General features: G+C 36.0%; 1 protein-coding gene across 3 annotated transcripts; it reads left to right on the top strand.

Annotated features, from left to right (window-relative positions):
* Nucleotides 1–2,758: 2,758 nt before the first annotated feature.
* Nucleotides 2,759–11,963, top strand: LOC116308477 (adenosine receptor A1). Of its 3 annotated transcripts, none has more exons than XM_031718900.2 (2): nt 2,759–2,879; nt 10,516–11,963. In XM_031718900.2, the coding sequence occupies exon 2, from the start codon at nt 10,522–10,524 to the stop codon at nt 11,503–11,505; it is 984 nt and encodes a 327-aa protein (XP_031574760.1). In that variant the 5' UTR covers nt 2,759–2,879; nt 10,516–10,521; the 3' UTR covers nt 11,506–11,963. The 3 variants fall into 3 exon arrangements, with proteins under 3 accessions (XP_031574760.1, XP_031574759.1, XP_031574758.1); XM_031718899.2 differs by having other exon boundaries at nt 2,877–3,010; XM_031718898.2 differs by lacking the exon at nt 2,759–2,879 and adding an exon at nt 8,128–8,436.
* The last annotated feature ends 2,634 nt before the right edge of the window (nt 11,964–14,597 follow it).

Below are 14,597 nucleotides of genomic sequence, written 5' to 3'. Positions count from 1 at the left end.
CAACGTAATCTTAATTTGAAACCATTTGAACATCCTGTCCCAGTGGGCCAATCAGCTCCATTTACATGCTGTATTTGTTTCATTATTGATTCTACATAAAGTGAATAGTTGAATGGTAAAAGAATTTCATATGATTCGAGTGATGCATCTTGAAGATATCAAGGTATATATTTCCAATATGCTAATGAGTGGGATGTCATTATAGGCATGATTAAATATACAAAACTTTTCTAGGGCAGCAAAATATCCTGTATATAACATCGTTGTCTTACTCAGGGTTCATAGAAAATCAATAGCAAATTTGTTTTCGCATAGGAATCAGTGTTGTAGTTTTAAAATGATGAGAAGCAAACTCAAATTCTTAAAATGTATGAAATCAATACTGAATATCTTAAGTGATGTGGTATAGGCACTTTAAATAAAGACTGTTATTTTATTTTTCATGTTTTATTTTTAGATCAAATCTTGGAAAGAAATGGTTTATAATTCGCTGTAACATCGAAAGCCATTTTCATCATTTTTAATACTGGCGTTTTTGGGGAAAAGGTTGCGACCATCTTTGCATTCATCACCCATTTATATCATTTTTCTCATTTTTTAATGACTCTAAACAATTTCATTACAAAAAAAAAGCTTTTTTAACTTCCATTTTGTAAGAACGTCAGACAACCATGCTGTTGATGAAGACTTTCGACTGCATTCCGACCACCTGTCTTTCTTGAAATTTTCTCGTGGTAAATTTTGTCGTATTGTTGCTACACAAGTAAATAGGATTTACAGTTGGCATGTAAAGTTAGCAATCTTCAGTTACGAGATTATTTTTTAAGATTTTTAAGTGATAATTGTTGGCTTAATAATTCAGCTATCAGTAAGAAGATTGCTATCTTTATCATTAAGGGGCGCGCGTTTATTCCTTCTGCAAGTAACACGACAGAATCGACTGCGGAAACAGAGTCCTAGCTCTCTGGATTACACATGGTATAAACGATAAGATCAGGATTAGATTAAGCAAAAGCATTCGAATAGTGTAGTTCCTGTGTCGAGACTCAAGTATAGTCTTCACAGTTAGTAGAACATCTCTTTAGTATAAGGTATTAAAAATAAAGAGCGGATATAGAGAAGTGCTGTAGGTCTACCAACGGAAAGTGGATCACTTCAGTATCTCGAGGAGAATTAATTGGTTCAGGATTAAACGAATGCGGTGGAGAGGTTGTGAAGGTGAGTAAAACTAGTTTACCTTGGATAGAAAAGAAAGAAAGAAAGAAAGAAAGAAAGAAAGAAAGAAAGAAAGAAAGAAAGAAAGAAAGAAAAAAGAAAGAAAGAAAGAAAGAAAGAAAGGAAGGAAGGAAGGAAGGAAGGAAGGAAGGAAGGAAGGAAGGAAGAAAGAAAGAAAGAAAGAAAGGAAGAAAGAAAGAAATGAAAATTGCAGTAATAAGGGAACACTGAAATCCATATCCTAAAAAGATGTCACTAAAAAAATCTTTTCTATTTTCCATATGTTGATGTTTTTTTCTATAGACTAGTCCTTTTAAGTTAAAATAAAGTGATTTTCCCCTCAATAATTTAACTCCCACCTGAAACAACTTTGGAAAACCAATCCTTTAAGAAAAAAGAAACACTGAAATCCATATCCTAAAAAGATGTCACTAAAAAAATCTTTTCTATTTTCCATATGTTGATGTTTTTTTCTATAGACTAGTCCTTTTAAGTTAAAATAAAGTGATTTTCCCCTCAATAATTTAACTCCCACCTGAAACAACTTTGGAAAACCAATCCTTTAAGAAAAAAGCAAGAAATTTCTAAAACCTGTTTTTCGTTTTCGACCCAGGACAAGTGACGTCACTTATGATCTTTTAAAAAATGTAAATAAATAAATCTTTTACCAGGGTAATTTTAGGTTTTACTCAAAACTAAAGACTTTAAGATAATTTTAAGGCGCCGTTTGGGATTGCGACGTCATGAAACGCTTTACACAAACGCTTGGTTTAATAAGTGTAAGAAACAAATAAGTAGTGTTCGTCCTTTGCAGGCAACAAGACTAGGAATGCATCACTTTGTTCTGTACATATAGACTGGAGGACGCTATATAAAACTGAACTTCCTCATTTCAATGTGTCCTCAGGGACGCTGATCCAAAAAGAAAAAAAAAAAACGTTTTTTAAAAAATATGTCTGGCCATCTCCCGGGGGGGTACTCTCATATATGGATTATACGGGGATGATCCGCTGAACAGGGTATGGTTTTTCGAGCTTCTTGTCATAAACAGGGTGTGCAATTTCACTCAAGTTCCAAATTTTTTCCTGAGTTTCTTGTCATGTTCAGGGTTTCTACTTTCGTATTGACCGAAACTGGTTATTATGGTCTTCAAAAAGCGATACGCGAGCTGGCATAATAATTGAAACAGGAACTCAGTGCAATTAATTATATCTTTTGTCATAAACAGGGTCTACAGATTTGAGTTTTTTTGTCATAAACAGGGTACCCCTTTCAGAATCCCAGCGGAAAGTACCTCCCCCCCCCCGGGGGCCATCTCCGCTTTTTCATCTAAAATGTCCAACATTGATCAGTTTTATTGAACCCTATTATCCTATTCGTTTGTCATATCCCTCATTAGCCCTAGGGGTATGTAGACAAGCCTAGCTAATGGCTTTAAATGATGTCTCGTAATTGATACCCTGCCTTGCAGAGAGAAGTGCATTATCGTATCACACGGTATATAGACAGCGCTTAAAAACCAAATAAATGTTTCTTATATATTTGGTATTGATCTCAATCCAAGACAATTCTGAAAAACGTTTCTTAGGATGGCCGAGGAAACTGCTTTGATTAGCCTGTAGTTGGTGAACGAATTTCTCTTTGTTTCGTCGAGAGGTGATCAGGTACTGATGTTTATTCGACCTACTTGGCTTTTCATGCAACAGATCATGTTATCTGTTATATGAACGTTTCCTTAGAACGTTCCAATCTTTGCTCTTTTATTCCGACGAAGGACTAGCGTCCGATAACGACAGTAAGTTTTTTCTTCTTTTCACGGTGTATAATTTACCTTTTTATCATTAACGTTCCAATCTATCAAATATATTTGTGATACGTTCAAAAATACAGAAGCTGAGACAGTAAATATACATGGGAAGTACGTTAAATTGATGTATCTAGTGATACACCGGCATGGGGTGCTTAAACTGTTCACTGACAGGAAACATGGAGGCTTTTTTCATGTTTTATATCGACTGTGTTAATCTCAAATGAATACGTCGGGTATATATATATTGTCTGTAAAATATGTTATTTCCCACAATAACTTTCGTTTTCAGTGTCAATGTTCTATGTTTTGCACCCCGATGCAATGATTTTGCAATTGAGTGTACATGGTACACACACATATACATATATACACACCTATTTCGAAGATCGTTGTCGCACCAAGAGCCTCAAGTAACAAGCCAAGGCTCCAGAGAACGTCGGTATTTTTAATTATAATTGATTTATTCATGGTTTATGCAAGTGGCTATAGCTCTACACTAATTATCATCTCAAGCAGCCTTGCTTGGAGCAATTCGTAAAAGTCAATAAATGAAAATGCACCATGAATAAACTAATTACAGCTAAAAGTACCGGCGTTCTCTGCGATCTTGGCTTGTTGCTTGAGGCTTTTGATGCGACAACGATTTCTGAAATTGGTGTGTATATATATATACGTGCCGACTTTCATTTGCGATAGAAAGCTAGGGACGAAGTAAGAATCTATTAACATGAGTATACATATCATAATACCTTATCTTTGGCTTACTTGTAATCTCACGAGGTCAATCTTACATAGTGATAAGAAGTTATAACCACCTCTCTTGGCACATACTAAATTTGTTTTATTGCTTGTCACGATCAACGTTGACAATTAACGCCGGATGTAATAAAGAGAGTATTACGTGACAACACTGATGGTGGCTGCTTAGACAAATAACGTTAATTCAATGAATAGATAATGAAGATTGAGTAACGTTAGTGACTGACGACATCTGCTGGACATTAGACAGTTTTAGTATACCAGAATTATTTGAATGACATCTATCTACCCACTACCGCTGTCCGCTACGCGTCGTGCTTCTCCTAGTACTTTTCTCGCGTTCTGCCAGCCTCCGCGTGCTTCATAACTACACACAGCACGCGCGCGCGTTTTCTATTTCTTCAATACAATAGTATTTATCAGTTTTCCCTGCAACTACAAATCAGCTTTCGTAAGCAAGTAAAGGCTGGTAATAACTCATTTGTAACATTAATGTAATAGAACTACTAACAGTTTACATCTACGTGACTTTTGGGAATTTTGGAGGGGGGGGGGGGGGGGTAAACAAGCGGTTGACTGAGGGACAACTAGTGGATGTTAAGTCAAAAGCATGCCAAAATAAGTCCTCAAACTATTGTATTTGACTATTTCTACGACATGAAACCCGAAAACAAGAGATCAAAACAACCGCCAAGATTCTACAAGCCATTAAGAACGCGACTATAACCGGAAGTGACGTCTATTGATAGCAACCTATATGTTTATAATAGTATACGGTAGCTGGTATGACCGCTCTCTTTCTGTTTAAGCATGTTTATCTGGCATGAAGACAAATTAGGCATTTTTGAAGTTCTCTTTTGAATTCTTGTTTGATAAAGATGAAGAGAAATGGCAAATTAAGTGGAATAAATTAACAGATTTTCACTATGTACTTTTAACCGTTTCCTTCTCATAACAGCTGTGTTTTTCATTACTTTCTAAAAATAACTGCGTCAAAGCAATTCTTCAAGTAATGTCAGACTTTTTACATTAATTTCAAATTGAAATACCAAAGAAATTTTTTTCGTCATTCCGACAATCCACCAGAAAAAAGTCCGATCCAAGGAGTAAATCCAGATCCTGATTTTCCATAATTTCGGATTTTAAGGGTAAAACTACCAAATTCTAAAAGAGCAGGTAAAATGGGCATCAATGGTGTAATTTGTTTTGCTTTTGTCGTACAAAAGTAATGGTTTTACGAGCATCAAAAGTATCAACCAGAGAGCCACTAGTACGCCAAAATTCACACCTCCCCCTCCCCCAAGATATTGGATGAACGTGTAAGAATATATCCAAAGTAACTATATCTAATACTAAAGAACGACTCTTTCTCGTCAATTGAATCATTCGTCCTTTACTTGAAGCTTCTTTATATCTTTTTTTTTTTTCTGTGTTGACCAAAATATTTTTTCCCGATTATGAAAACGATCCTTTCAATGGATTTTAAAGTCTCATGTTGAGTTCACATCCAGTGAAAGGACCTTTGAAGTTCCTAATCAATTAATTTTTTAAAGCATATATTCGTTCATTAAGATCCCTTTTTACCTATTTCATTTTATTTATTTATTTGTTTTGCTTTCGGGACCAAAACATATAACTTTTCGATGATAAAAATGTCCTTTCAATGGTTTTGAAAAAGTCGCTTCCTCATATATATGGTCTCATGCTTAGTTCACATCCAGTGAAAGGACGTTTGAAGCTCCTAATCAGCTTTTAAACCATATATTCGTTCATTTAGTTTGTTTTCATTCATCTATTTTATTTTGCTTTGGCCAAAGCATATAACTTTTGGATCATTAAAAAGGAGTTTAAAAATTTCCTTTCAATGGATGTGAAATTGTCGCTCCCTCATGATCTCACGCTTAGTTCACATCCAGTGAAGGGACCTTTGAAACTCCTTATCAACTCCTTAACTATATTCGTCCATTTAATTTCATAAGCATCTATTTTTATTTCATTTTATTTATATTTTTTATCATTTTGCGTTGACCAAAATTGACAGAGTTTCGAATTCAGTTGAAAAAAGTCCTTTCAAAATTAATGGTGTGAAAAAGCCACCCCTCTCATGGTCTCATGCTTAGTTCACTTCCAGTGAAAGGACCTTTGAGGCTCCTAATCAATTTTTTACCATATTTGTCCATTAAGTTTCTTTTTATCTATTTTATTTTCTGTTAATTAAATTTAATTATTTTTCTATACATTTTCAATTATAAAAAAGCTAGAGCCTTTCAATGGATGTAAAAAAGGTGCTCCTTCATGGTCTCACGCTTAGTTCACATCCAGTGAAAGGACCTTTGAGGCTCCTATTTAACTCTTAAACCATATTCGTCAATTAGGTTTCTTTTTATCTATATTATTTTATTTGATTATTCTCTTAATTTTTGTTGTGGTTGTTGTTGTTTTTTGTTGTTGTTGTTGTTGTTGTTGACCAAAACACATAACTTTTCGATTATAAAAAAGGTCCTTTCAATGGATATGAAAAAGTCGCTTTCTCATATGGTCTCATGCTTAGTTCACATCCAGTGAAAGGACCTTTGAACTTCCTAATCAACTTTTAAACCATATATTCGTCCATTTAGTTTGTTCTCATCTATTTTATTTATCTATCTTATTTTGCTTTGGCCAAAACATATAACTTTTGGATTATTAAAAAGGATATTAAGAAGGCCCTTTCAATGGATGTGAAAAAGTCGCTTCCTCATGCTTAGTTCACATCCAGTGAAAGGACCTTTGAAGTTCCTAATCCCAACTTTTAAACCATCGCCCGTAAGTACCTTTTCAATTTTTTTCTTCTTTTGTTTTGTGTTGAATACATATAACATTTTAATTATGAAAAAGGAAAGTTTAATACTTTCAAAATAATATTTTATATTGTTCTTTGTTAAGATAAAAAGGAACTTAATGGAGGAATATGGTTAAGGAGTTGATTAGCAGATTCAAAACTCCTTTCACTGGATATGACTCTTCAGTTCCAGCAAGCGAAAACAATTAGCCTATACTTTTATCAGTTAAAAAAGAGTAAAGAGGCCAGTCCACAGGCGCATACCAATCATTTTTGAGTTGCAGTCTGCTTTCAAAGATGTATCATAACAACTGTAGAAAAGGGGTTGGGACTCCTGTGGTATATGGACCTTCGTCGCACCACAGGCAGTCCATACTTAAATTAAAAGGTGTATGAACACATAGAAATATTTCTTTCTTTCTTTTTTTCTTTTCTTTACTCGTGCTTTCTGTTTTCATGATCACTTGAATAGCATTGATACGGTGATGTATCCCTTTGAAATAAGGTCTTACTTTTTACCCGCGATTGCGGTGTCTGTGGTATTAAACTGTACGACTGCTCTTTTTCTGTTTTAACATGTGATCTGGCATGGCCACAAGTAAGGGATTTTAATTCGAACGTGGTCTGCTTAGATTTCCTGCTTGATAAAGATGAAAAAAAATTGCAAATTAAGTGGAATAAATTAACAGATTCTCGCTGACTACCCTTAACTTTTCCTTCTCATAAAAGCCCTATTTTTCATTAATTTCTAAAAATAACTGCATCAAATCAATTCTTCAAGTTATCTTAGACTTTTTACATTAATTTTAAGTTGAAATTCCAAAGAAAAAAATTGTTCGATCCGACAATCCACCTTAGAAAAGTCCAGTCCAAGGAGTTAATCCAGATCCTTATTTTCCACAATTTTGGATTTTGAGGCAAAAACTACCATATTCTAAGAGAGCAAGTGAAATAGGTATCAATGGTGTAATTTGTTTTGCTATTTTCGTAAAAAAGTTTTGGTTTTACAAGCATCAAAAGTATCAACACGCAAGCCGGCCACTTGTACAACGCCATTATTGTACTCAAACCCACCCCTCCCCCCTCTGCAAGGAAGATCAAACACAATTATACCGATATATATATGCATATCTGAGTTCTTTTGTTCTACTATCCACCTCAATATTCTAATAGTACCGTAATGATATCAGTTTGATCAACCTTTATTCCTATCCAAACCGATACAGACTTGGCCAGGCCAGTGATATCCTATAACTCCTGCTGTCCACCTAATAGCATAATTTACTAACTTAGAAAGCAATATATCGTTTCAAAATCATTTTTAATTTAACTGTGATTCGCCAGACAAAAGCCTAAGTTTTCATTAACTTCCTTGTGTTGACTTAATATGACAGGCTTTAGTAATCAACTAGGTCGATTTCTATAAGGTTACTTAGTGATCTGTCTACCGTCAAAGCGGGCTGACATTCCTTAATACTTAGTCCTTTCTGCTCTATTGTTCTTTGTTGGCCAAGCCGTCAACTCTAGATTTTGTGGAGAACTATTATTACTTGGTGGCTAAACATGATGTAATCGTCCACTTAGCAACCTAAATCTTTAAAGAAGAATTTAGCTTTTAGTCACACTGTTGCTCTTCATTTGGCTGTATTTGATGGGAGACTTAACTGAACAGTCTTATTGATGTGGATTAGAAAAGCAGAAAGATTGAATTCGTCGTTAAATGAAGGATAAATCTAGTACTTCGACAGCAAAATAACCTAATGCGAGTGTTGATCAGTCGAATAAGTACTTCGGGGATCATCATTACGATTATCATTCTTCACTTTGAAAGGTTAGTTCAAAGAGTTGCCTTGAAATCTTTATAAAATTTGCTCTGGGTGTACTTCAGTCAGATGCGCGTTTTTCTTGTTCTCTTTGATATAACAAAGTAATTCCGAAAAGTACAATGAACTTGTGGCAATTTACTACAAAACTGCTGTGCTTATAAAGTCATATAGAAAGAAGACATTCCCTTATCTCATCTTTAACATTCACAAATTTCTTCGGGCAAAAATTCCGCAACGTTTTCATCTAAACTTGACTTAGTAGAAAATGGTCTCGTGTTTGCCAGATAATTAAGCAAGTACATTCCTTAAGGGCATCATTTCAATTAGCTAAGAGGTTTTTTCGTCACTAATGTGAGACAAAATAGACTTATCATATGACATTAAATTGATTTCCTAATGAATCTCTCATGGCTAAATCTAATCTTGTGAGCCTTGACTGTGCAAGTGATATATATATTATCACCCCCAAAACTCGAAACAACGTTGAGAATTTCGCTCATTTAATTTAATCTAAGTTTAACTTAATTAGACAGTTCTGACACCTTCATTGTGAAATTCAAATGTGATTACGTATACAGCTATTTTAAAAAGGTTGGTGATCGTTTCGTTGCATGTCGCATGTTGCATCAGTGTTAGTTGAATGTTGCTTACCCGAACCCGAATCAGGGCGGTGTGGGAAAAAAAACCAGAAAGATCCGACCAATAGACTGTTTTCTCAAGATTGCTTGCGCATCCAACTTCTTACTTGGCCCTGTTACACGTTGAAAATTCTAGCTGAAACTTGCTTGCAACGGCGTTGCGAGACAATTTTCACGGGGGTGTTACACGGCGCAATTTAGGCTTTGTGAAACTTTTGTCGCGAGAACGTTTCACGAAAAGTAGACCCGCTTTCTACTCGTGCAACCGAAACTTGTGTCGGGAACAAGTTTCAGAACGAAATTGCCCCGTGTAACACCCTGTCAAACTTGTCGCGCAACGCCATTGCAAGCAAGTTGCAGCTAGAATTTTCAACGTGTAACAGTGTCGAATATGATCATGTTGAGTGAGACAAGAATTGGGTAGTAAATAAGAAGATACTGCCAAATCGATAATAATATGAAGTTAAAAAAAAAATTTAAAATCTTATCTGGATGCGATGAGGTTTGAACCAACTGACAGAAATTTAAAAAAAAAATCGACTCCACTTTGCCATACCCCCGAGACATCCGCAGAGCTGAGGCGTCGTATGGACTTCGGACCTGACGGCGATTAAATCCTTCTGCCCTTGGGTGCACGAATTACGCAAGAAAATGTTCTAGCCGAAGCATCAGGGGAGAGACCAGCCGGCCCCCAGACCATATCGGCTAATCCCTTGCATCTCTGCCACGCACGGAATCGGTTAAAGAAATGATGTTTAAAAGTCTAGTCTATTCGGTGGATTGTTTTCACGGCTATTGTTATGCTGATTCACCTGGAAACCGTGGTCCAGTGGATAAATCGTTGTCGTTCAAGATACTGGGTCAATATCGTCTGAGGAGGGTTAGCACTTGGATGGGTGACCTGAATATTATACCTACTGGCTTTTCAACTCCTTTTTTTTTTCCTTTTTCTTTTTTGATTTTTAAAATGATAGAATATAGAATAGTGAAACTTTCTATTTATGAGTAACCCATTCTGGCAGCCAGTCAAGAATTTCAAAACACTAAATGGCCCGCAGTTCCATTTATTTTTTAAAATCCAGCTCAATCCATACGAGGCAAACTTAAAACCCGAACAAACCTTTTTATGCTTTCTATAACCCGCTATTATAGCGCTAACATTATCAAATATATATTTTTTTTTTCTTTTTTTAAATCTTGGATAAAAATCTGGTAAGTAAAAGTGACTTAAAACAAGGTGAAGGCGATCTACTAACTTTCAATCGATCAATTGAGTATCCCCTAGCCTGATTTAAGAGTATCCTTTACCTGATTTTGGGGTATCCCCCAGCAACCTGATATCGGAGTATCCCTTAACCTGATTTTGGAGTATGGGTCAAATGTTGGGACAAATATTGGGCCGTTTTTTCAGGGGTTTCATATATTTTTCGTCCTTATTGTTCACAGATTGCAATGAATGGTACCATCAATAATAGAACGGCTACACTTCCACCTCAACCTGCCAGTGGGTTATCAAGAAGCATCATATTCTATGGCCTCGCTCCTATAATCACTTCGTGTATCTTCTACATCATCATCATCGTTCTTGCCATATTTGGAAATGCGCTTGTGGTTGGTTCGTTCATTCGTCATCGTCATCTACGAACATATACGAACTACTTCGTAGCGTCGATGGCTGTAGCGGACATAACAGTCGGAGCTGTATCGATTCCAATGTGGTTGACCATCTTACTGCTTGCTCCCCGTGACCGCGTCTTTTCACAAGTTTATTTTTTCTTGGATGCTTTCTCGGGGACCACTTCGATTCTTCATCTGATGGTGATCAGCCTTGAGAGGTTTTTCGCCATCACGTATCCCGTCCGCCATCGCAACACCAGTGCAAATGTCTACTACTTGTTTCTCGTGTTCGTTTGGTTCCTGCCAGCAACCATGTGCGGGATTTCTCTCGAGCTGAAAAAAACTCAAAGACATCTAAATATCATGATACTCTTTGTAGCTTTCTTTGTGATTCCTTTGCTTGTCATCTTATTTGCATATGGCGGGATCTGGAAAGTGGTTCGTAACCGCGTCATGCCTCAAGAAGGACAATCTGGTCAGCGGTCTCTCAAACGCGACATGCGCGTTATCGTAACCATAGCCTTAGTAATCTTGTTCTTCGTAATCGCCTGGTTACCATTCTTTATCGTTAATGTTGTAACCATCTACTGCCCATCCTGCAAAACCTTCAATCCTCATTTAATTCTCTTCATGAAATTCATGCATTATTCCAATTCAGCCGTCAATCCCGTGGTATATGCCGTCAAGATCCCAGAATTCCGTCGGGCCTTCAGGCAGCTGGTTGGTCTATGTCTGTGCCGCGCGAATAGCCTCCGACCACGTGACAATGAACTGTTTTCGGGCACAGACGCAAGAGTTGGCCAGAAGGGTTCACACTAACCGAGACATTAAATAAACATTCATCTCCCTGCGCATGCGTGATTGCTCGTTCCCAGGCCTACTGAGGAACGTTCCATGCGTTGACTTTATGGACAAAGTTGTGCCCGACCTCAAAGAATTTAGAAACAAATACGAACATGAATATAAATATAAATATTGCTTATATTAATCTCGTGATCTTTAGTCCTATTATTCAACTCAGTTTATTCTTATTTTGAACTTCCAAGCCTGCATAATGTAATCAGAAAAAATAACATGAAAGATGCTAGCTGAAAGAAAGAAAAAAAAAATCTAACGAGTATAATTTCAATAAAGTTAGAGGGAAAGTACTTAAAGAAACAAGGATGTGTTGGGTTGATTACAGATTTATCCCAAATAATAATAATAATAATAATAATAATAATAATAATAACAATAATAGTTCCTGAGCATTATTAGAACTCAATGCTCTTACATAAGTGTCCTATAAGCAAAAAACAATAAATAAAAATACAATATCATTGATTTTTTGAGGGGAAAAAATCAGGATGCGAACAAATAAGTTTTAAGCGCTGATGATGCAGATAATAATAAGATTGAAAGACTTCATTTCATCAACCCCCTAAAACCGGGCAGCAATTGTCAGTGAATTTGGTGAACAGAAAGCGAAATGTAAAATGTATGGGAAAAATAGGAGAAAAGCAACTTGTAAAAAAACAAAGAATAAGCAACTTTTCAAAAAAAAAATCGTCATGAAGGAGATAGTTATAGAGGCTATGAAACATCTGACAATATTCTCGGCATAAATTCTACATAAGGAGAACTGTTCAATGACCCAAATATTTCATAGTTTAATAGTCCCTTTCACAGTTCCCTGCGCCATCTTGAAAGGTATCTTGCATCGAGGCGAGACATGTGAATAATTGTTCAAGGTTGTCTCTATCATTGCAAGCTCACCATTCGTCTCACTTCGATGCAAAGGCACGGCTACCTTTCGAAACGGCGCCGGGAACTGTGAAGAGGACTATGTAATAGTTAATTACCGAGAACGGAGGCAACCAGAGCCATATACATCCCGACGGCCGTAGGCCCGAGGGATGTATAGGATTGCTGACGTTCGAGGTGATTAAGTATTTTTAAGTACATTGGAACCCCGCTCTAAGGACACCCGCTTAATAAGGACACCTCGTTATATTAAGGACAGGTTTCAAAGTCCCAACGAAAGCTCCATACATTTTCTGTTAAATTAACCCGCTTTATAAGGACACCCGTTAATAAGTACAAAGGACACCCGTTAATAAGTACAAAGGACACCCGTTAATAAGTACAAAGGACACCCGTTAATAAGTACAAAGGACACCCGTTAATAAGTACAAAGGACACATTTCTAGGACCTGAATGACAGTTTCCATACATAATCAACCCCGCATTAAGGACACTTGAAATATGAAGACGTCTTTACTGTATTTGTTTATTGATCTAATGAGCTTAATATGGATTATATTGTCAGTTTTTGCGTATCATGAACGGACCACACACTGATTATTGCAGTAGAGTTTGCTATTACAGCATAATGAAATAGACAAAGCTCGATTTTAGCAGGATTTTAAGCGATGTTCAATAAGTTTGGTTCAATCCCAGTATTTTAAACTCTGTTCAAAAAAAAACAAAAAAACTCACAGATTTCTTTAAATGAAATTATACAGTACAGTACAATATAGTACATAAATGATGTCGTGCTTGTACAGTATTGTGTTTGTTCCAGTTTAGGCTGTCATATTGACCATTGTAGTTCAAGGTTTATTACAGTACAGTAAAAATTGACGGTTAAAAATGTGTTTTCAGCTGTTTTTCTGAAACCTTGGTTAATTGCCCTATTTCACTATGACGTCACATCAATACAATCTATTGTTTAAACGCAAAGGATCATGGTCATCGGAGGGGGTCAAATCAACGCAAATTCATCGAAAATTGTTCTTAAATCAATCCACAAAGAAAAGTAGGATAGCCAGCAAACGCTCAGAATTTTTTTAGTACATATCAACACATATTATATCTGAAAACCAGGCCATTCTAGATTAAACTGTTTCGCTAGGAGCAAATTTTGTTGAATTTACTACTGGATTTGGCGATTCTATATCCCCCACATAAACAAGCAGTGACGTCATAGTGAAATAGGACAATCAGGATACCCCGTTAATAAGGACAGTTTTGTCTGTCCCAACGGTGTCCTTATTAACGGGGTTCCACTGTATTTTATTTATCAATTGAGAAGGTTTTCTATCAAATGTTGTTCATTATAGAAAATTAATTAGCTCATGTTCTCTTGTGCGAAGTCTATATATAGTTATTAACCGGGTTAATGACTAACTATATATTGACCTCGCATTTATAATGAGGTTATAACAAAAATAAAGCCTTGTGAATAACAAAGAAAACCTAAAGGTTAATTTTTGTCGTATTCTGATGACTGTGACATCAGGGCCGGGTGTCATTTATGTTTATATGTTGTTCCTTATAATGTGAAAGACTTGTTGCTTTGTGGAAACTATAATAATTAGCAATATGTTTTATAAGAGCCATGGTTTTCCAAATGATGGCTCTCCTGACGTCACAGTCATTACACGCGAGAATGAACCTTTAGTACTTCATGACGCATCACTCAAACTATAAAAAAAATTTGTGGGTCTTAGCAACTGACTCATGAATGAATAAATGATTTGCTTCATCGAACCAAGCATATATATGTAATTTATTTTGTTCATTGAATTAGCACTAGCTCCTTATATGTAGCATCTATACAGAGAATATTGTCATATTTGTCATATAGACACTTGCAAGATCATTCAAACACAACACCACAAACATGCAAGCATTCTAGCCACCGCAATTAAAGTAGTGAGTTAAAACAGCTTTCTATCATAGTATTTGTGCAACCACATGACTCTTTTTAAATCAATGTACTTTATTTCCAAAGTGAAATAAAGATAATACAGCTGTTGTTGCGTACCCGGCTAAGAAGTCAGGTAAAACCATACCATTTCAAACTAATAAACCTTTCTCGAATTCCCTTGACTATTTTTATGAAAAAATGGTTTCAAGTCGTGGTTGGA

This window comes from Actinia tenebrosa, unplaced genomic scaffold (assembly GCF_029948245.1).
Source record: "Actinia tenebrosa isolate PJP-AT-01 unplaced genomic scaffold, QUT_ActTen_1.0 PGA_scaffold16__25_contigs__length_10494907, whole genome shotgun sequence".
In the NCBI taxonomy this organism is placed as follows: Eukaryota; Metazoa; Cnidaria; class Anthozoa; order Actiniaria; family Actiniidae; genus Actinia; species Actinia tenebrosa.
The sequence above is the reverse complement of the archived record's forward strand: the minus strand, read 5'-3'. Positions and strand labels throughout refer to the sequence as shown.